The 20,817-nt window shown below is 37.0% G+C and overlaps 2 protein-coding genes and 1 long non-coding RNA gene across 4 annotated transcripts in view; 2 read left to right on the forward strand and 1 right to left on the reverse strand.

Annotated features, from left to right (window-relative positions):
• Window positions 1–18,060, forward strand: part of LOC149205639 (uncharacterized) — a 79,932-nt gene extending 61,872 nt beyond the window's left edge. The window contains exons 3-4 of the mRNA XM_089396159.1: window positions 17,638–17,869; window positions 18,054–18,060. Of these exons, the coding sequence (XP_089252285.1) occupies window positions 17,638–17,869; window positions 18,054–18,060 (239 nt within the window). The remainder of the gene's footprint in view (window positions 1–17,637; window positions 17,870–18,053) is intronic.
• Window positions 1–20,817, reverse strand: part of LOC149205638 (DNA-(apurinic or apyrimidinic site) endonuclease-like) — a 447,710-nt gene that overhangs the window by 265,009 nt on the left and 161,884 nt on the right. The gene's annotated exons all lie outside the window — the stretch shown is intronic.
• Window positions 18,435–19,720, forward strand: LOC149205640 (uncharacterized). Its single transcript, XR_016252484.1, has 2 exons — window positions 18,435–19,188; window positions 19,492–19,720. It is a non-coding gene; the product is annotated as an uncharacterized LOC149205640 (long non-coding RNA).

The raw sequence follows: 20,817 nt of genomic DNA on the forward strand, positions 1-20,817 counted from the left end.
TACAAATTCTTCAGCAATCAAATAAGTGGACAGATAAGCAAGCATTCAACAATGACATCTAGAGCATATTCTAGCATTTCTCTCATATCAGCAACATTTCTATAAATCCAAGACAATCTCTGACTACTCAATAATACATAAACATCAATGCCTTCACAATATACTTGCAAATACACTTTTCTGACTGTGTATAGACTTGTACTGTTGTGAGTACGCAGGCTTCAGAAATGCCTGAAACAAACCTTAATTCCAGACTTTAACATATCAATACTTTTTTCTTTGAAAAGATCCACAGATCTAGCCTCAAACAAGTTAAATATGCTATTGCAATTTCTACAGGACTAGTCTCAGAATCAACACCTTAAACAAATGTAAAATCTGACCTTTCAATACCTTAGAACAGATCTCAACACTGGTAATAAAACATACCTTGGACAGGGTCAAGGGAGGTCAAGAATGAGCACCAAACACTCAGCCCAGAACTTAGATTAACCTTAGATAAACGCCTTCAAAATTCAGCCCTAACCATGACCTTTATTGGCCTCTGAAAAGGCTACAGGTATCCTCTCAAATCAGCCCTCGAACCAGCATGATTGTATCCTCTGTTCAGTCTTCGCAATCAGTGAATGTAGCCAAAAAGATTCCCTTGTGTTGAGCTCTGGCCTAGCCACAGTGGGACACAAAAGTAGGCTAAAAATCTCCAAAAGGGGGTCTCAAAATATGCCACAGAATAGGCCTTACAAGAGCTAATATAGTTTTGATATAGGTCTCTAAACAAAATAGAGGATTAGGCCCAAAATTATCTCAAGTCAGAGCTTCAGAAGGTGGCCTTACATTGTCATATGTCTCCACAGAAAAGTGATGAAGGATGCCAATGAATGCCTTCAGCAATAAACCCTCGAACAGGGCTCAAAAGGGCAAGTCTGTGTCTTTAAAGTTTAAATAAGCCCTAATCCATCCTGAAACCACCTCTCGAACATGGTCTTAGAGGCACAGAAATTCAGCCCCTGAGGCGGTCACAAAATCCCTCAGAGCAGTCTGAAATTCTATGGATCCAAATCTTAGATGAGCCTCTGAGCAGATGCAAGTTAACCCATGAAAAAACCTCAGAAGATGTGCCACTGACAGGGCCAAAAATCCACAGAAATGTGCCACAGAAGGTGCTTAATTGCCCAGCGAAGATCCCAACAAGAAAGAACAAAATTTTAATGCTCATAACTTTCTGAACTTCAGCCTCCTGCTTCAGATTGACGTGTACGCCCCTGGCCTTAGAAAGTCGTAGAAGATATGCGTTGAAAGTGTCTTTTGAGGGCAAATGAGATGTGCTTTCATACTAGTCTAATGGACATCAAGAGGGGTCAAGCCGAAGTGACAATAGGAGGGAGCTGACCTAAGAAATATAAATTTTTATTTTAATATTTTTGGAGCCCAAATTTTAATCCCCTTCGAAGCTGACTTGATCAAACAATTTAGTATTATTTTCAAGGAAGAATTTCTCCATTTGAGGGGCCAACTTGGTCCTTTTCTTTGGAGCCAAATTTTAATGGTTGCACAAATTTCAATTAAAGCAACATTTGTTTTTCCAAATTGAGGATCAACGTGATGTAGCCTTTTCAAACTGTTTTGGAGTACCATGACCATGCTTGGGGGATTTTACCTTTTGGAAGACATATCTCCCAAATGGTGAGGAGCCATGTGGCATGCCACCTACCATTGGAAATGGCATGACGAGGACCATCAAATGAAGATGGTCTTGCTTGCAAAAACATGGTGCTTCTCATCCAAATTATTTAATGAAAGACGGGCGTCATGACCATGCCACGGGAACTCCTCATCCCTCCAAGAATTCTTGACCATTGGAGCTTCCAATCAATGCTTCCTTAGACAAATATTAAAACCATTCAACGATTGATGTTGGCATCAATGACAACACCATTCAACAATCTCCCCCTTCATCATTGATGGCAACACACATACTCCCCCTACGATCACTGTTGCCCCTGACACCATGCTTCTGATATTCCTTTCCAGATTTCCCTCCCTATGACATCAATGGCAAAGGGTTACTCCCCTGACGAGATATCTTCCTATGTCTTCCTGCAATATGCCTTTCCTCCTTTGACTGCTTCTCTCCCCCTAACATGCTATGCCTCTCATGACTTGCCATAGCCGATTGCACCTATCAATATGCATTATCGAAAAGACAATGAGTCCTTCATGAAAACTATTCATGACCAAATCTGCCATTCCACACACTGACTAATCTGCTCACAAATCTACTTTGACAATCTCTTCACATTTGCCATCTGTCATTCCAAATCAAACTATCAAAGGATACATCTTCGCATCTACAACCACTACTATTTAGACCACCCCTCTTCAGCACAGGGAGTCTCCAAGCTAGATTGTTTAGAACGATACATGAACCTGCTTTGCTACACGATTCCAAACCTTGACATCTTCTTTATCATTGGTGGTCATCATGGTTTTGTGACTTCACAAATCCTGAGAACGTGACTGCTGAGGTTTTTTCACTCACTTGATCTTCTTGTTTTTGCTTTCTTCTCCAAACTTTTATGTACTTGATATTAAAGTTTTCCTTCAGGTAGGATTACATCATGAATCTGTTATTACGAGTTGTATGTCCATAGTTATGGCATTTGAAGCATTCAATGTTGAACCTAAAGAAGCCATTTGGATATTTGTCTTGTGATCCTACAAACTTGCTTCTAGGGTTTTGATAATGTCCTTGATAATCATCCTTGTCATAAATTTTGCAATCCCTAGCCATATGCCTGAAGTTAGAACATGAGAAACAATAACCATTAAACATACTAGGGTACCTAGATGAGATGCCTTGTCTTGATGATATTTTGTAGACATTCTTTCTTGGAGGAGGTACAGCCTTTTGTTGATCCTTGTCCTTGATTACTTCAACATTACTTCTTAGAGCAGCAACATTTCCACCCTTCTTCTATTCTTCACCTCGATTTGGCCTTTGAGGGATTTTGCTATCAGGCTTCTCGTCAATTTTGCTTTGCAAGGGCTTGGAGCTTGTGCCTTCATTGCATGGAGCTTTACCTAATTATTTTTCCTTTATCTTCAACTAAGCAATTTCTTGATCCTTCTCATTAATGACATGATTTTTCTTTTCGACATCTTGCAATTGCTCCTTCTGCCATTCCTTGAGTCGGTTTATTTCATCTAGAGCTGCATCAAGTTCCTTTTGCTTTTGACTAACTTTTGCCTCGTACTTCTGAACAGATTCTTCTAATTGACTTGCCAAGTTTTTCTCTTTCTTTTCTACTTCCTCCACATGAAGTCATAGAAGGGCAGCTTCTTCTTCAAGTATCTGATTTCTCTTCCTTGCTTTGTTAAGATCACATAAGATGCTACTCAACTCTCCCTCCATGTCGACTACTGTTGTTGCTTCTTCATTATCATCAAATTCTTTGACCTGAGAATCTACATTATTTGTTTCACGGTCATAACCATCTTCTTCTTGATCTGGAAGCTTCTTTGAGTAGACATTATGAAGCTTCTTCCAAAGCCCTTTTGTTTATGGGCATTGATCCACTTTGGCTTTAGCAAAATTTGGCAGAGAATTGAGAATGGCTTTTTAATTGTACCTTCTAGATTTATCAGTAGATGTGTCTCTAGAAACAATAGAGTGCCATACATCATATCCATGAGCTTTCAAATAGACTTCCATTCTGGATTCCTATATATCATATTTGGTTTCATCGAACTCAGGAGTTGGTGGACCAACTTGATTCTATTCATTAGCTGTAATAGATTTGGAGACTACTGCAATATCGGAGACTTCCTTTGATCATTTGGATGTGTGCTTCTTTGACTTTCCCATCTCTGCAACTTTGATATCTGCCTTCCAGTTGTTAGGTTGCAACTGAACGAACCTGGCTCTGATACCAATTGTTGGAAATACTAAGAGGGGGGTGAATCAATATTTCACTTAAATTAGTTAATTTTTAATCTTCAGAGCATTAAATAGCATTAGCATCAGATCAAAACATAAATCAACAACACCATTCAACAATGCACAACATTAAAGATCGTACACGAGATTTTCCAGTGGAAACCCTTCTGGGATAAAAACCATTGATCGCTTTTAAAATAGGTCTTTAAGGATTACATCAATAGGAAGTTCCAACTTCCAAGATTTTCTAACTACAACTGGAAGGAGGCTCCAACCCCCTGATTTATCAGCTCCAACTAAAAGGATGCTCCAACACCCTAATTTACCAGCTCCAACTAGAAGGATGTTCCAATGCCCTAATTTACCAACTCCAACTTGAAGCATGCTCCAAAGCCCTAGCTTTATCAACTCTAACTAAATGGATGCTCCAACACCCTAGTTTACTTGCTTCAACTAAAAGGACACTCCAACGCCCTACACAGGCTCCAACCTGCCCTAGCACCACCTTGCCACCCTAAAGTGTTCTCAGGCTCCAACCTGAAGGAGACTCCACTCTCTACCTTGCACCACCCTGCCACCCTACTTAGCAAGCCACCACTTCCCTGAAGGTTCCGACCTTCAGTTCACCACAGTGGACCACGTTTAACAAGTTTCAAATTGGATCCACGTGTGCTCAATATCAACATAAAAACCTTTCTGCTAACTCAATCGATCTACAACACTAACACAAGGTCATTTCTAGCACAATTTTCAAACTGAACCCACTTGTGCTCAATTTCAACATAAAAATCTTTTTGTTGACTCTATCGATCTACAACACTAGCACAAGGTCATTTGTAGCAACACCAAACCATATTCTCTACTCATCAAAGATCAAAACCCTTTTTTCTCACAAACCCTAGTGTTGAGAAATCAATGCTAGTAGTAATTAGCGTTTGATTTCTTCTTCTTGATAATTATTTGTGAATTATTTTAGCTTCTTTTGCTTCTTTATTATATTATGTTTCATCAAGCAATTGCCAATTTATGTGTATATGAAGATCACAAGAACAAGCGACACAAGATGTAGGCGGACAGCTAGAGCAATACCCCTATAAGGGGAAAATACAGTCATAACTCTTCCTTCAATAGATTCAAAGACAAGATGAGATAGTCCAAGAGTCTTTGACCTAGAAACAGACTTCCCCCAATCACCAAGTCAGCCCTTCCTTCTTCTCCAAGTGATAGTCTTCCAGCAGCAGCTTTGACCTAGAGTTTTGACTGCGCATCCCTAGTAGGAAGGAGATCACTTAGAATAGATATGCTCGGTATATGTAACGAACAAGGTTCGTATACGCAACAATAATCTTCAGAATACTTCGAAGACAAAGACATCCATTGTATGACAAGTAATTGTATATTGAATATTATATAAAGGAATCGTTGAGATGAATATAATGAGGGTGAGGGTCTGCTTATATAACCTAGGCAAATACCTCTTCACCAACAGTCATGTCCTTGGGGACATACCTCTTCATTAACTAATTACTAGTTAATTAATCATTATTTATTATTATTATTATTGTTTTACATTATTTGTATTATTTTTTATATATATATATATATATATATATATATATATATATATATTATTCATAACATTGCCTTCCTCTTCAAAAAGCTTTGTCCTCAAAACTTACTGATGAAAAGGCTTGATCTTTTTTTGTTTCAAATGTCTTCTCATCTCGGAACTGTCATCTTTGTTGATACAAGATGATATGATCCTCTAAGTGATAAACAAAATTGTCGAACTGAGAAGGGATTTGACCATCCTAAATCAATCTTCTGTGGAATCTTTCAATTACTAGAAATTTGTAATGAATTGTTATCACCGGATTGAATTGTGCAAACTTCAGCGTTCTTCGGAACATAAGTTTGTTGTTTTGCTCTGAGTGATACATATATGTGGAATGGTTAAGTTGTCTACTCTTGTGATTCGGATGTCAATAAGGAGTTCTTGTTGTTTGATTTTCCCTTATCATGTGTGTGACAACTTCCTGATTTACTTCAGGTACTATTGTTGTTGAGTTGGCTACAGAATCATCATTTGGATTTTCATTGTGTGAACTATAACATTTGAATATGTTTTCCCTTCAACTGGTTTGTCATCTTCTTGAGTTCTGATATTGATTGGATCAGTATTCGTTCCTTTTTCTTCAACTTGGGTGGTTACGTCTAAAGATTTTGATATGTCTTTCATGTTGAGTTCTCCTAGTTTGTTTTTCAACGATTTTTTGTCATTTTTAAGTTTCTTAATTTGCGTCAATAAATTTTCGTTGTGGTCCTTGAGGCGAGTAACTTCTTTTTTGTCAGCGGTGATTTTGTCAACTTCTCTTTGCATATTTTGTATTGCCTTTTTACTTTCTTGAAGAATTACTTTTGAGATATCTTGTATGTCTTCTGGCGTCACTAAATCTGGCTTCAAGGTAACATCTTGTAGCATTATTTTTTTCTTTTTGTGGGAAAATGTCAAAAACTTATTTTTCGTATTTAGGATAAAGGACCCTAGTGATTCCATCCAGGGCGAACCCAAAATTATATCACTATTATCGCAAAATAAGGTTTTAACAATGAATTGCAAGGCAAAAATATAGTCTCCAATGCATAGTTGTAGATTGTTTATGTTATATTGTTTATTATTCATCGGATCCATTATTTCAATTATGTTTGATTTAAGAATCACTAATTGGTTAGCACATTCAATACTAACATAATTTTTATTCTGAGTAAGATCGATAGAGATTATAACGTCCCTTCCTACAAGTGATCCTTTATTTTAAATAGTGCATTAACACACATCATAAAAGTTTTAGGAAATCTTCCATCATTGATCTCCATTTTTACTTCCTTCAATTCTGAATGAGACTCCATTTGCATTCGTCAAAGAGCTTTGGGTTTAAAGGTAACCCCTCCTAATAAATTTTGTTTTTTTTAACTAAATATTTTTTTAAATAATAATATTTTTTTAATTAAAATTAATTAACTATATAATTAAATTAAATATTAATTAGTTATATAATTATTTAACTTATTAATTATATATTTGATTTATATATAACAATTGAATGTTATATGAATCATAAATGTGACCACCGTGACTATATAATTAATAGATTATAACCCTTACGAATGGAACGGAACAGTGATATGTGGGGAAACGAAGTGTTTGACCGTCAGTGACAGCTTAAGGTTGATGGAATATGTCACGGGTAGACAGGGAACAACACAAACAGGGATGGTCGGGACGGTGTGATGGTTGAGTCGGCGAGAAAGACTGCGGAGAGGAACAAAACAGGACGGGCCGGCAGGAAAAAGAAAAAACGGTAGATGGGAATGGTGACAGCAGTTGGAGCGTTGTGAAGGGATCGATGCGGCATTTAGCGAACTAGCGAATTACAGGGATGGCAGCTTAGTCAAAGAAGTCATGACGAGTAGAAAATGAGGTGGCGTTAGGTAGTTAACAGGTTTATTCGCTGTAGCGGACGTGAGCTATCGGAACTGTGGGAGCAACAGTAGAGGCAGTGGTCCATCAAGTGGTTTGCATGGCTAATAATAGAGACCTTATAGTTGTTGCACACAAGGCTAGGTAGGTCGTTTATTTTTTGTTTTGAATTTTTTTTAATATATATATATATTTTATTTGATGATGATGATGACGGTGTTAACGTCCACTAAGATATATATATATATAAATAAAAAATAAAATAAATCTGATTTTTTTTTGGATTTTTTTTCCTTTCTAATATACTCTTTTTCTTTTTTCTTTTTTTATGTATGGCCAGAGGCCTGATTGCAAGATGGAGAATCTCCAACACTTGTATGAAACGATTCAACGGCAACAAGGTTGATGAATTTTGACGACCAAGGACCTGAATCGGAGAACACAACTCTATGTAGCAGTTAAGCGGCCAGAGCATCAAATAGCTCTTATACCAATGTAACGAACAAGGTTTGTATATGCAACAATAATCTTCAAAATACTTCGAAGACAAAGACATCCATTGTAGGACAAGTAATTGTATATTGAATATTATATAAAAGAAACGATGAGATGATTACAATGAAGGTGAGGGCTTGCTTATATACCCTAGGAAGATACTTCTTCACCAATGGTAATGTCGTTAGGGACATACCTCTTCATTAACTAATTACTAGTTAATTAATCATTATTTATTAATATTATTGTTTTACATTATTTGTATTATTTTATATATATATATATATATATATATTATTCATAACAGTATAGAGCACAAAGTGATCAAGCTAGAGCTCATTCAAAAGGGAGGCTCAATAAAGGTAAAAAGCTTCAAAAAAAAATCGCTCTCTAAGAAAATCCTTACAAAAGAAGGCACAAGATCTCAGGGTTTGAGGTTTTTCAATGGCCCAAGAGAAAAGGCTTCTTGAGTTATACTTCAACAACTTACAAGTACTAAGCTCATACACCCTTCAAAGAAGTCCCCAAGTTGAGGGAGAAGAAACTGGAGTTTTCCTCTTGGAGCAACACCTAGGGAAAAATATTTTATGAAAGACAAGTCCTTAGTACATCCCTCGATTGATAAGTGGCATATGAATAATGATGAAATAGAAGGGGTCACAAGGGTCTTGAGGCCAAATGCCATGGGTACAAGGATAGCAATAATGAGGGATATCCACATATTGCATATATAGATGTAGGAGGGAGCAATCGTCGATACATGAGTTTCCCTAACCTTTGTTTTTCCACCCCTCTTTATTTTTCCTTTTTCCTTTTCTTGATTTTTCTTTGTATTACTGCTTGGGGCTCCGAGAAATTAGAGCATGTTATGTATGATGTAAAGCAATTATTACCACCTTAAGGTGGAGCAGTTCATCGCCCACCAAAGACTGGGGTGTGCATGGGTTCCTTAATGATGTGGGGGTACCCATGGGGCCCTAGCAACCATGGGCAATGGCCATGATAAGGGGTAAATCTCATGTTTGGCTTTTGCCCACGGGTTATTTAATGTCCCGGATATCTTTGTCATTTTATAATATTATTTTCTTTTGTTTCTTGCTTATGGCCATGATATGCTTTCAACTCTTTTTTTAGCTGCATCAACCTGCACAGCAACATTTCCAGGCTCGACCCAGATATGTGGACAAGGGTAAGGGGTGTGCTAGTGCCTTGTGGACCTAGTGGTCATGTGGGTCCAGAGAAGGAAAATGATGAAATAGGGCCCATAATGTGTGGACGGGAGTGAAAGATGTGGAACAGGGAAACGAGACCACACTACCAAAATCGGGGTTTCCCAAGTAGTGCCCTTCCTAAAGCCATAAGCCAATAGGGGAGATCCCACAGAACTAGGATAAAAGATTAACCTTCCATTTAAAGTGAGGGAACAAAACCACAGTCAAAGCCCTTCCCTCTTCCAAGCCACCCAATAATCCATGCCCAAAGAAAAACAAGCTTAAGCACATGATTGCACAATGAAAAACATACTTTTTGGGTCGGATTGCGCACCTTCTAACATATGCTCTCAACAAATGGGCAAGGAAACATATAATTGGTACAGGGAGCGGAGATAAAGCGGCACACCTCAAGGGTTGCTCGCTGCTGGCTGAAAAAGATGACTAGGAAAGAAGCTCTCCTAGGGGTCCCCTCTTTTGGTGGGTAACACTAACATTGAGGAAGATAAATATGTATGTGGAGCATGTCTAGCAAGGGAGAGACACCTTTTAAGATTTGATAATAACAAAATCAAGGCATCCAAAAGAGGAGGATAAAGAAATGGAGGAAGACACTATAGAGTTCGAAGAATAAGATGGTAGTGAGTCTCCAAACAATGAAAGTCCATCTCCTAAAAGACCAAAATGATTTTATCAGACTCTTCAAGCTGCAAAACAATATGAAATACAACAAGGAGAGAGAAAAACAAAATCACCACAATAGGTTGGTGAAAAATGTAGCTTGAGCAGGAACTTCTTGCACAGATTCAATGTGAACATGCAAAAAATGGTTCGAGACATTTCAATGGTGACCACTTTGAAATAGTGTCACTAATTCTATTTTGTAATTCACTTAGAAGTTAGAATAAAGTGAAATATATTATGTTTTTCAATTGAGTCTATTAAAGTGCATTTAATGCATTCATGACTTAGTCTAGATTTAATCTCAATTGTACATCTCAAGATAAAATTAGCTTTGGAGATTAGGGTTTTAAAAAAGCATAAATAAGACAAGATTAAAAAAAAAGCATAATGCAGTCAAATAATTGAGCATGTTGAGCAGCCAAAGGAGAGAAAATAGTGCACAAGAAGAAGAAGAATGAGGTGCAGCTTCTCAGCAAATTCAAAGGGCAGTTGTATAGCAAATCCATACAGTTGTACGAAATTTGTGCAACAGTCGTACAACTATTGTCTTTCCTTTCTGCACAGGTTGTACATGCCCTATGGGTCATACAACTTAGTTTGAGGTGAGCTTTTGTAATATTGCCTCTATTGTTTTAGCAGCTTGTGGAAGTTTCCTTGTAAGCTTTGAATAAGGAATGAAAAGCTCATTTTAAAGGAGAATTTACCTATACATGTGTAAAATTGATTTATGCTTCCGCTATTTACTTTTCCAGCTATTGCATGATTGATGCTATGGTCTGAAATTAATTTGTGAATTAAATTCAGTAATTTATGTTTAATTGAGATCATAAGGACAACAGTCAAAAAAGCACACCAGCCCATTTTATTAGGATGCAACAAAGAAAAAAAAAATTATAATAACGATGCAATCGTAAGAAAAAAAGAGTTCCAAAAAAAATTCAACTCTTTTTTCTTAGGATGCAATCAGATTGCATCCTAAGAAAAAAGAGTTAAAAAAAAAAATTAACTCTTTCTTTTCTTATGATTGCATCATTATTATACAAATAAAAATAAATAAATAAATAAATACTTTTTTTTTCTTTCTTGCATCCTAATAAAATGGGGCTGGTGTACTTCTTTCCTAGGGATGGAAATTTTTACATAGGTAAATCTTGCATTGATGAGTGAAGTTGTGCACTATTATGATCCAGATTATTTTAATGAAGCTGTTTGAAAACAGCATGGAGAGATGCAATGCAAGTAAAATATGATATTTTGATGAAAACCAATACTTGGAAGTTAGTTGAATTACCCCCAAGTAAGAAACATGTAGACCATAATTGGATACATCACACAAAGTTCAAATCAAATTATTCTATAAAAAAATGCTAGGCCAATTGCAAAAAGGATATGCACAAAAGGAAGGAATTGATTATAATTTATGTAAGGGCCATTAAAGCAGATTCATGGACCTGTAACTAATTTCTTTTTTTTACAGAATTAACTAGCAGAATTAATGAAGGTACTTACCTGTGCACTTGCAGTTGCTGATGTCTCCAATAGTTTTGTGCACTTGCAGTTGCTGATGTCTCCAACAATTCTGTGCACTTGCAGTTGCTGATGTCTTCTGCAGCTCTCTTACGGTTACCAAAAGACCGAAACCACCCAGCCAAACTGAGCAGAACCTCGCTGCTCAGTCCAGTAAGCTTCTGAGTCGAAGCAGACTGTTCCCCCGTGCCCAGAACCTCAGAACAATCCGCGCTCTTCCTTCCTGTGGATAATTTCAGATTCTGCTCCTCTTCCTCCTCCTATTCTCCTGTTCTCTTCCTCTCTTTTTTTTTTCAGTTCTCCCATTCTAGGTTTATAAACTAATTCTTAGCGGTGGTCGTCCTTCCTCCAGAACCAACCGCTTCCTTTCCTCATGACACCCTTCCCATGTCGTGTCATGTATATTTCTTTTAAAAATATATTGATTTTTAATTAACTTTTTTTTTTGATCTTATATTAAAATACTTTATCATTAGTTTATTTTTATTATTTTATTAATTTGAATAATATAATTTATTTATTAAAATTTATTTGATATTATTTCTATAAATAGGTCGTGTTGGCATTATGATTCAAGTGTTGTCCTTGATGGCAACTCACTCAGAGGTTGGTACAGGTGCTCAGAGGTTGGTACAGGTGATGGCAACTTATTCAGAAGACAGATCTTAGTACAGCATGCCAAGGAAGTTCATATACGCAGGTTCGTTAAGCCCAAGTCGCGTGTACACGCTAGTTGGATTCAGAAAAAGCGCGTGTATGTGGAAAAGTACCTTTGGTCCATGGTGGTTAGTCCTTGGAAGTTGTGTCTATGATTTCGGACCATTGTGTCTCGACGGGCGTGTCGATCCCTAGTTTTGAAGTTGATGGTATTGTGTTACTATGGTTTTGGCTCTTGGTATTGAGCAAGGCCTAAGGCTATATAAGGAGAAGAAGATCATTAGGCAAAATCATCTTTCGACAAGGCTTGAATATCTAAGAGAGAAAGAGATCTGATATGCAGGTTCTGGGTTGTTTGATCTAAGCCAAGGAGAGATCACATCGGTTGATGGAAGACTAGATCTAAGGATAGATCGGGATCTAATGGTTTGAAATGCACTATCATGATATGGTTGATTATGCGTATTTCTAGATCTGCATATTGTCGCAATGTTATGTTCTGGGTCTAACTGATGTCTGGTACAGCTGCAAATTGAGAAAGTTTTAGATCTGTACGCAGGTTGGCTTCGGTAAAAGCGCGTGTATACGCGGGTTTTGCTCATTGAAGTAGCGTATATCTTTTGAAGCTTGATTTTGGGTTTACAGTGGGGTCTGACTGTTATTGCAGAGTTCTGTAGTCTGCTCTGTGTTCTGGTAACTGGTGATTGACAGGGTTCAGTGGTTCAGTGATTCAAAGTTTGATAATACTAGTATTGGTTGTTTTATGCTTCAATGATCTGTTGTGAAAGTTGAATGAATTGGGGTCTACAGATTGTAATGTTATGTTTCAGGAATATCCAGTCTGAAAATGTATGAAAGGTGGTACCTGAAGGAAAGAAGATTGTAGGTCAGCACCTACGTACTAGTATCTTGGCTAGTACAAGAGCAAAGGGGGTTGGAGCTCCCTTCCAAGGAAGTTTGGAGAACGAGAGAAGGTTGTAGCCTTCTGCAGGTTGTAGCCTGCGTACTGGTATAAGGCTGCACCAGTACAAAAGATTGTAAACTGAAGTTTCATATTAAAGAAAGATAGAGACAACTTGCAGCAGGTGGTTTTCACCCACATTGGGTTTCCACCTTACATCTTGGTGTTCATGTGTATGGCTTTTGATCTGTTCTGTTATACTGCACCTGTTTACTGTTAATGTGGTGAATAATGTCCTGATGAACTTAACTGAAGAATAAGCTAACTAAATTATGAGTTTTCTTCTTATACGCTGTTTTATTTAGTCACAGTAGCGTGTACACGCCGGTTCACCTAACTGAAGTAGCGTATATGTTTCTGAGCATTGAAAAAGTTTGATTGATCTGATAATACTGATTCACCCCCCCCCTCTCAGTATTATTTCCAACAGGTCGTTACATAAATTTCTATAAATAGGTCGTTACATTACACCCCCCTTCATAAAACTTCGTCCCGAAGTTAGAGTTTTATCTTATATGAATATTCATGATAGTGATAGGATTATGTATTGAGGTTAAATTCTTACTTAATGTAAGAGCACTATAAATTTTGGTGGTTTGAATACTTTAGGTTTATGACTTTAATGATCATGTTTTATTTCATTAGGTCCCCCAGCTATTACAAAATCATCCTATCCTTCCTAATCTCTTCCGCTCCCATCCTATCCATCCTCTACTAGAGTATGTCATGGTGTCAGGTATACTAGCCTAACCATTCATAAACTCTAAGGATGACAGCGTCGGCTATACCGACCTGATTCCCAGTAGGCATCCGGCAGTCATCATCACACGTCTAAGGGAGTATGACTCGCACAGTCCTCCCATGACTCCAGGGTTTGGAGGATAAACAGTGGACAACACCTCCACCCCTCTCAATAGAATTAGGGTTAATACCCTATCATTAAATCTCTTTGAGCCTTAATTGTTCTGAGGTTCTGTCATCACGTGGTCATTTTGGTAACGGATATTATCTGCAATCATAAACACTTGTCCATGCATTTATAAAATGTGCATTAGCATATTCAAAACAAATAGCTTATGTATAATTCACACATGTCAACTACAGTATAACATACTTTGCCATATTCATTTCATTGACTTTCATATTAAAAGTAATTATTCTTTGATTTCTATCTCATCAATCATATTGATACGCATAAATAAAACAGAATTATCATATCTTAATTCCCATCAGAAGCAAAATCACTTAAATATTTTAAACTTTACTATGACAACTATAATTTAGTAAGATCAATATCATATTCCGTCTTGGTATCCCTGTACCAGCGGAATTTAAACAGATATTATGTCATAAAAATTTATGTTTATATATGATCATTCAAAATGGTTCTGAACCTCTGATTTACAGTAAAGTAAATATATACAAAACATAGTTTAAAGTTCTTCAAAATTGACACAGATTAGGGTATCTTTGACATATGTTCTCCGTATCTTCCCAAGTAGTTGATCCAGGGCTATACTTGTCCCACTGGACCTTAACTTGGTCTACTAGACGATTTCTGAGTTGTCGAACTCTACGTTCCAGTATACGTAATGGTTCGACCAATATGATTCCTTCGTCCGAAACCTATAGTTCCTTACATTGAAGGTTATGAGATTGATCAGCTATATAATGTCTTAATACAGATACATGAAATACATTATGAATTTTATGCAAGTGAGGTGGCAGTGCAAGGCTATAGGCGACAGGTCCAACTCTTTCCATGACTTTAAATGGTCCAATAAATCGGGGTGACAACTTTGCCCCTTTTCCGAATCGAATAGTGCTTTTATTCGATTTGATGCGGATGAAAACTTGATCCCCTACTTCATACTTCCTATCAGTTCTGTGAGCATCAGCCTAACTCTTTTGTCTATCCTGTGCTTCTTTTAATTGTTGCCTAATTTGTCTTACTTGCTCTTCCATTTCTTGGATTAATTCTGGTCCTATTATCACTCGATCTTCTAACCTATCCCAACTTAACGGTGTTCTGCAAGGTCTGTCGTATAATGCTTCAAATGGAAGCATTCCAATCGAACTGTGGTAACTGTTATTGTATGCGAATTCGACTAAGGATAAGTACTTTTCCCAATGTGATCGCTGATCCATAACATACATTCTCAACATATCTTAAAGTACTTGATTGACCCTTTCTATTTGCCCATCGGTTTCAAGGTGATAAGCTGTGCTCAAATTTAGTTGAGTTCCTAAGGCTGACTGCATGCAAGTCCAGAATCTTGAAGTGAATCGTGAATCTTTATCGGATATAATCTTCTTAGGTACTCCATGAAATCTGATAATTTCATTTATGAATACTCGAACTACATCAGCAACTTCGTTAAGTATCTCTTACGGGAATGAAATGTGCACTTTTCATTAATTTATCCACTATTACCAGAATGGCATTGTGTCTTTGAAAAGTAAGAGGTAGTCCAGTGATGAAATCCATAGAAATGATCTCCCATTTGGTCATAGGAATGTTGTGAGGTTGTAAGAGACCCGCTGGATGACAATGATCTACTTTTACTTGTTGGCATTTCAAACATTTTGCAACAAATTGAACGATATCACGTTTCATGCTCGACCAGAAAAAGAGTTTCTTGGTATCTGCATACATTTTCCTTACTCCAGGATGTGCACAATACACTGCTCTGTGGGCTTCCTTAAGGATAGTGTCTCGAAGATCCTTATTATCTGGAATATACATCCTTCCATGGAATCGTAAGATTCCATCATCTTCTAGTTCATATCCTTCAAACTTAGATTCTTTCGGCTTCTTACCTTCAAGACTAGATCTCACCTTTAAATACCAACTATCTTTTATGAGATATTCTAGTACTCGCTGCCTTAAGTCTACTTTGATAGGTATGAGAGAGAATATCCATGGTCTTCTGCTTAAAGCATCTGCTACTACATTTTCTTTTCCCTTAATATATGATATTCCAAAGTCATATTCACTTAGGAATTCATTCCATCGTCTTTGTCTAGCATTTAAGTCTCTTTGGGTGAACAAATATTGTAGACTTTGATGGTCGCTTTTAAGTGTAAAACTTCGTCCCACCAGATAATGTCTCCAGATCTTTAGAGCTAGTACTACAGCGGCTAACTCTAAATCGTGAGTAGCATAGAGTTCTTCATGAGGTTTTCACTTCCTGGAGGCATATGCTATTACTCCTCTATCCCACATCATTACTGCACCCAGCCCTGTACATACCGTAAAATCTTTGTCCATATCAGGGACTCTTAAGATTGGTGCACTAATCAGTAGTATTTTGCATTCAGAGAATGCTTTATTACATTCCTCAATCCATTCATACTTAACACCTTTACGCTGAAGGGTTGTAATTGGCTTTGCAATTTTGGAGAATCCCTCCATAAATCTTCGGTAGTAACCGGCTAAAACCATAAAGCTTCGTACTTCATGTGCGTTTTTCGGTATTGGCCATTTCTACCTGTCTGAAATCATTTTGTCTGCGAGCTACCAACCCACATTTGTTTAATGCATATGACGAAATGAAACTATCTGTGGCACCAGTATCAAATAAGATTTTGAGTTTTATACCATTAATAATACCTGAAGATTCCACTACGGTGGATTGATGTGCTGCTTGGTCGTCGTTGACTACGGCATGAATTCTATGATTACCTTGATTATTTGACATTGGTTCCTTTCCAGTCCTATGCAATACACTTGATGAAGCTTCTGGACAATCACGTTGAAAATGTGGTCCTCCACATCCCCAACAGTTAACCTGCGTTGGTCCTCTTGAATCAGGACGTGAATTTCTAGATGAAGAGCTTCGTCCTCTCATGTTGTTTCCTCTCGAATTTCTTCCTCTATTAGTAGTTCCACGAGATGTCCATGGACTAGTGTTGGATGATTCAGCGGCTATAGTATTAATTGCCATGGGAGCTCTTGTTCCTACATTTCTTGGGGTAAATCTATTACCATAAGGTGGCCTTGAGCTACCTCCTCTGAATGAATTTCAGGGAGCCTTTCCAGGAAATCCTGATTGTACAGGTTCTGCTGGCCCTACATCCTTTTGGATTCCTAGATGTTCTTCTGCGTAACGGCCACATTCTACCGCCTCAGCTACTGATGATGGTTTCCACATGTTCACCAAGGCCCTGATGCGAGGATTTAATCCAAATATGAAGCGTTCAGCCTGACGTTCATCAGAATCTAAGTAGTGAATGTATTTCACAAGTTCCATAAACCTTATCTCGTATTCCTCGACTGTTTTATTACCTTGAACTAATGTATGAAAGGCTCTGGCTTGTTGTTGTTGAAAATATGGAGGTAAATACTTTGCGCGGAATTTTTCCTCGAACAATTCCCAAGGAACATTATCTGTTGTAAGGTGTAGTTGTTTTTCCAGATTTCCCCACCAAATCAAGGCACTTTCTTTTAATTGAAATACAACAATTTTTGTTTTTGCAAAAGAAGAATATTCTCTTAATTTAAAGCATCTGTTCATTCCTTCTAACCATGCCTCAGCACGTTCTCCAGCTCGACCTCCTGAAAATTCTGGGAGTTTAATTTTCTGAAGCTCCCTAGAAATATCTTCCTTTGATCTTTTATATCCAAAATTCTTTGGTTCCGCTGAATTGGTTGTTAAGGGTTGAAGTTCTTCTTTGGTCTTAGCCATGGTTGACCCTTTTAATGTTTCCAATAAAGCTTCCAATGAGTTCATTATTACGGTCAACTCCGGTGCTGGAGCGGTTGGTGTTGATGGTGGTGGTGGTGATGGAGATGGTGATGACGATGGTGGTGGCATTAATGATGGTGATGCTGCCCGGTCACGTCGTCGTCGTTCATATGTCCTTACCATCGTAATGATTCCTGTGTATATAAAGGAAATTTGTAAAAATTTAAGGTATTTATTCAGATTTAACATATATTTTGCAATTTCGCATTTTCAAACGGGTATAGTTTTGCTATTTTTATCTGCTAGGCAGATCTTACTGGTACCGAGGTCAAGGAGGGTGGTCTCGCGACCTCCTTGTCCTAATGCAAGGTATTCTATCCTAATGCGTAACAATACTTATTTTAATGCACAGGTTCTGAAATTTGTTTTTTAAAAACGTTATTAAGTTTTAATATGGAAAGAAATATAGTATAATAAATCAAGGGTTATCTATAGTAGCAACTATATTGATATATAAAGCTAATCATAAAATACCTCTGAACTTCCATTATCTTTCATTTAGAAAAGTGTATCCTTTAAATTCTGGAATTACTTTTATTTATTTTAATAATTTAATTTTAATTTATAATAATTTTTTTTAATTTCATAAATATTAATTTATTTATTTTTTTTAATATTCGTATCGTTACTGTATAACATAATACATCAACCACTCTTTTATCCCATATTTATAAATTTATAATCTATGCATTAACCACTTTTTTTTTATCACATAATACATTAACCACTTTTATCACATATTTACAATCTGATGTGTGTAACTTCTATTGCATATAGAGTTCGGGCATGGGATTGCTAACCCTTCATATATCAATATGGATTTTTATCCTTATGATACTTGCCCACGGAGTATGCATGACGCGTGGATAAACTACAAATCTCAACCCATATCCTAACACGCAGCTGATTAACTGAGCGGGTGTCGAGTATAGATTCTTTGAATTTATGCGCAGAGATGAGAGGTCGATTTTCTACTGCAAAAAGGGCGGTATATGTGGCTGTGGAACGCAGTAAGTGAACAATCAGAGTCAATAAAGACAGAAATCCAATCGCTCACAATTCTGACGAAGAAGATCGTAGATCAATTCATCATCAGGCCGTCAAAGCAATGCACCCAAGTCGATAAATAGGGACGAGTTTGCTACAGAAATTAAGGGAATCGAGCTGCCCCCTTTCTCTGGCTGTCACCATTCCAAAGAAGAAGGTGACAGTAGCTGTAAAGAGCCATAATCTCCCTATACAGGCCGTAATAAATACACAGCTAGAAAGAGACTTGGAGTTGTGTGGTTTTCTAGTTGATTCGAGCCAGGGGTTTAATTTCCTATTGCTGGACGTGCTGACAGTCCCTTAAACAAATTTTCTGAGCTGCGTTGGGGTGAAAGGAAACTGGTATGGCTGCTGATAATGGAAGGTAGACACAGGGGTTTACAAAGGAGGTACCTGTAGCTTTTGCTGACCACATAAAATTTCAAATAACGAATTTCTGGGTTGGTTCTTGACTGATATCTTGTATCAAATAGATTCAAGTGCCCAGATTTATTGGCTGAGGCATTTACCAGTTCTATTGTTTATCTGCTTATTGTACCTTCATATTTCAAGTGAAGAAAAAGACTATTTACATTGATGCTCTTTTCAGATTGCCATATATCAGCTGTATAATAATGTCTGAGTCTGCTATAAAAGTTGAATAAGATTATTTTTTGAAGTCTGTTTGGTGTTCAAAAAAAAAAAAAAAAAAATTGAAAGAGAACCGATTAAGTTTAGAGTCTAACATTTTTTTTTTTTTAAAGCTTGCAGATGCTAGCTTTCTCAGAGGAAAGGAAACGAGGGCCAGGCAGTGTTTATTACAGAAGTCCTAAACAGAGAATGAGTTCTGTAAGATTTATTACAGAAGTCCTAAACAGAGAATGAGTTCTGTAAGATTTATTACTGGCTTATTACAGAAGTCCTAAACAGAGAGTAGTTCTGTAAGATTTATTACTGGCTTATTTCAATAAATTTAAATCGTTAACAACTTAACAGTTGCGAAAGTTCTGAACCAGCTCTGATACCAGATTGTAAGGGCCATTAAAGCAGATTCATGAACCTGTAACTAATTTCTTGAATAAAAAAAAAAAAAATTACAGAATTAACTAGCAGAATTGATGAAGGTACTTACTTGTGCACTTGCAGTTGCTAATGTCTCCAGTAGTTCTGTGCACTTGTGGTTGCTGGTTGCTAATGTCTTCTGCTGCTCTCTTACGGTTACCAAAAGACCGAAACCACCCAGCCAAACTGAGCAGAACCTCGTTGCTCAGTCCAGTAAGCTTCTGAGTCTAAGCACATTGCACATTGTTCCCCGTGCCCAGAACCTCAGAACAATCCGCGCTCTTCCTTCCTGTGGATAATTTCAGATTCTGCTCCTCTTCCTCCTTCAGTTCTCCCCTCTCTTTTTTTTTTCCTCTCATTCTTGGTTTATAAACTAATTCTTAGCGGTGGCCGTCCTTCCTCCAGCACCCACCGCTTCCTTTCCTCACGACACCCTTCCCATGTCGTGTCAAAATATATTGATTTTAATTAACTTTCCTTTTTCTGATCTTATATTAAATTACTTCATCATTAGTTTATTTTTATTATTTTATTAATTTGATTAATATAATTTATTTATTAAAATTTATTTGATATTATTTCTATAAATAGGTCGTTACAATTTATGACGAAACGTTTGCTCCTCCTTAAAAATTAATCACAATCAAAACGTTGTTAGCTCTTGCAGCACAATTCAAATCGCAGGTAGGTACACCAAATGGATGTTAAAAGAGCAATCCTAAATGGGGAATTGCAAGTGTATATGGAGCAGCGTGAAGGAGATGCAATTGATGGTAAAGAAAAGTTAGTACCTAAATCAGTGAAGGCCTTGTTTGGATTAAAACAAGCCCCTCGATAAGTATCTTAAATCAAGAAATTTCAAAAGAAATGATTATGATAGTAACTTGTATACAAAAAAATGTGCATAAAAAAATATAAATGAAAAAATAGAGGAAATTATCATTATAGTTGTACATGTTGATGACTTAATAATTACAACTAGTAGTCATGACTTGATTTATGAATGAAAAGATGGACATTAAATTATT

This window comes from Pinus tabuliformis, chromosome 1_2 (genome assembly GCF_031772625.1).
Source record: "Pinus tabuliformis cultivar Carrire ecotype Pingquan chromosome 1_2, CPIR1, whole genome shotgun sequence".
In the NCBI taxonomy this organism is placed as follows: Eukaryota; Viridiplantae; Streptophyta; class Pinopsida; order Pinales; family Pinaceae; genus Pinus; species Pinus tabuliformis.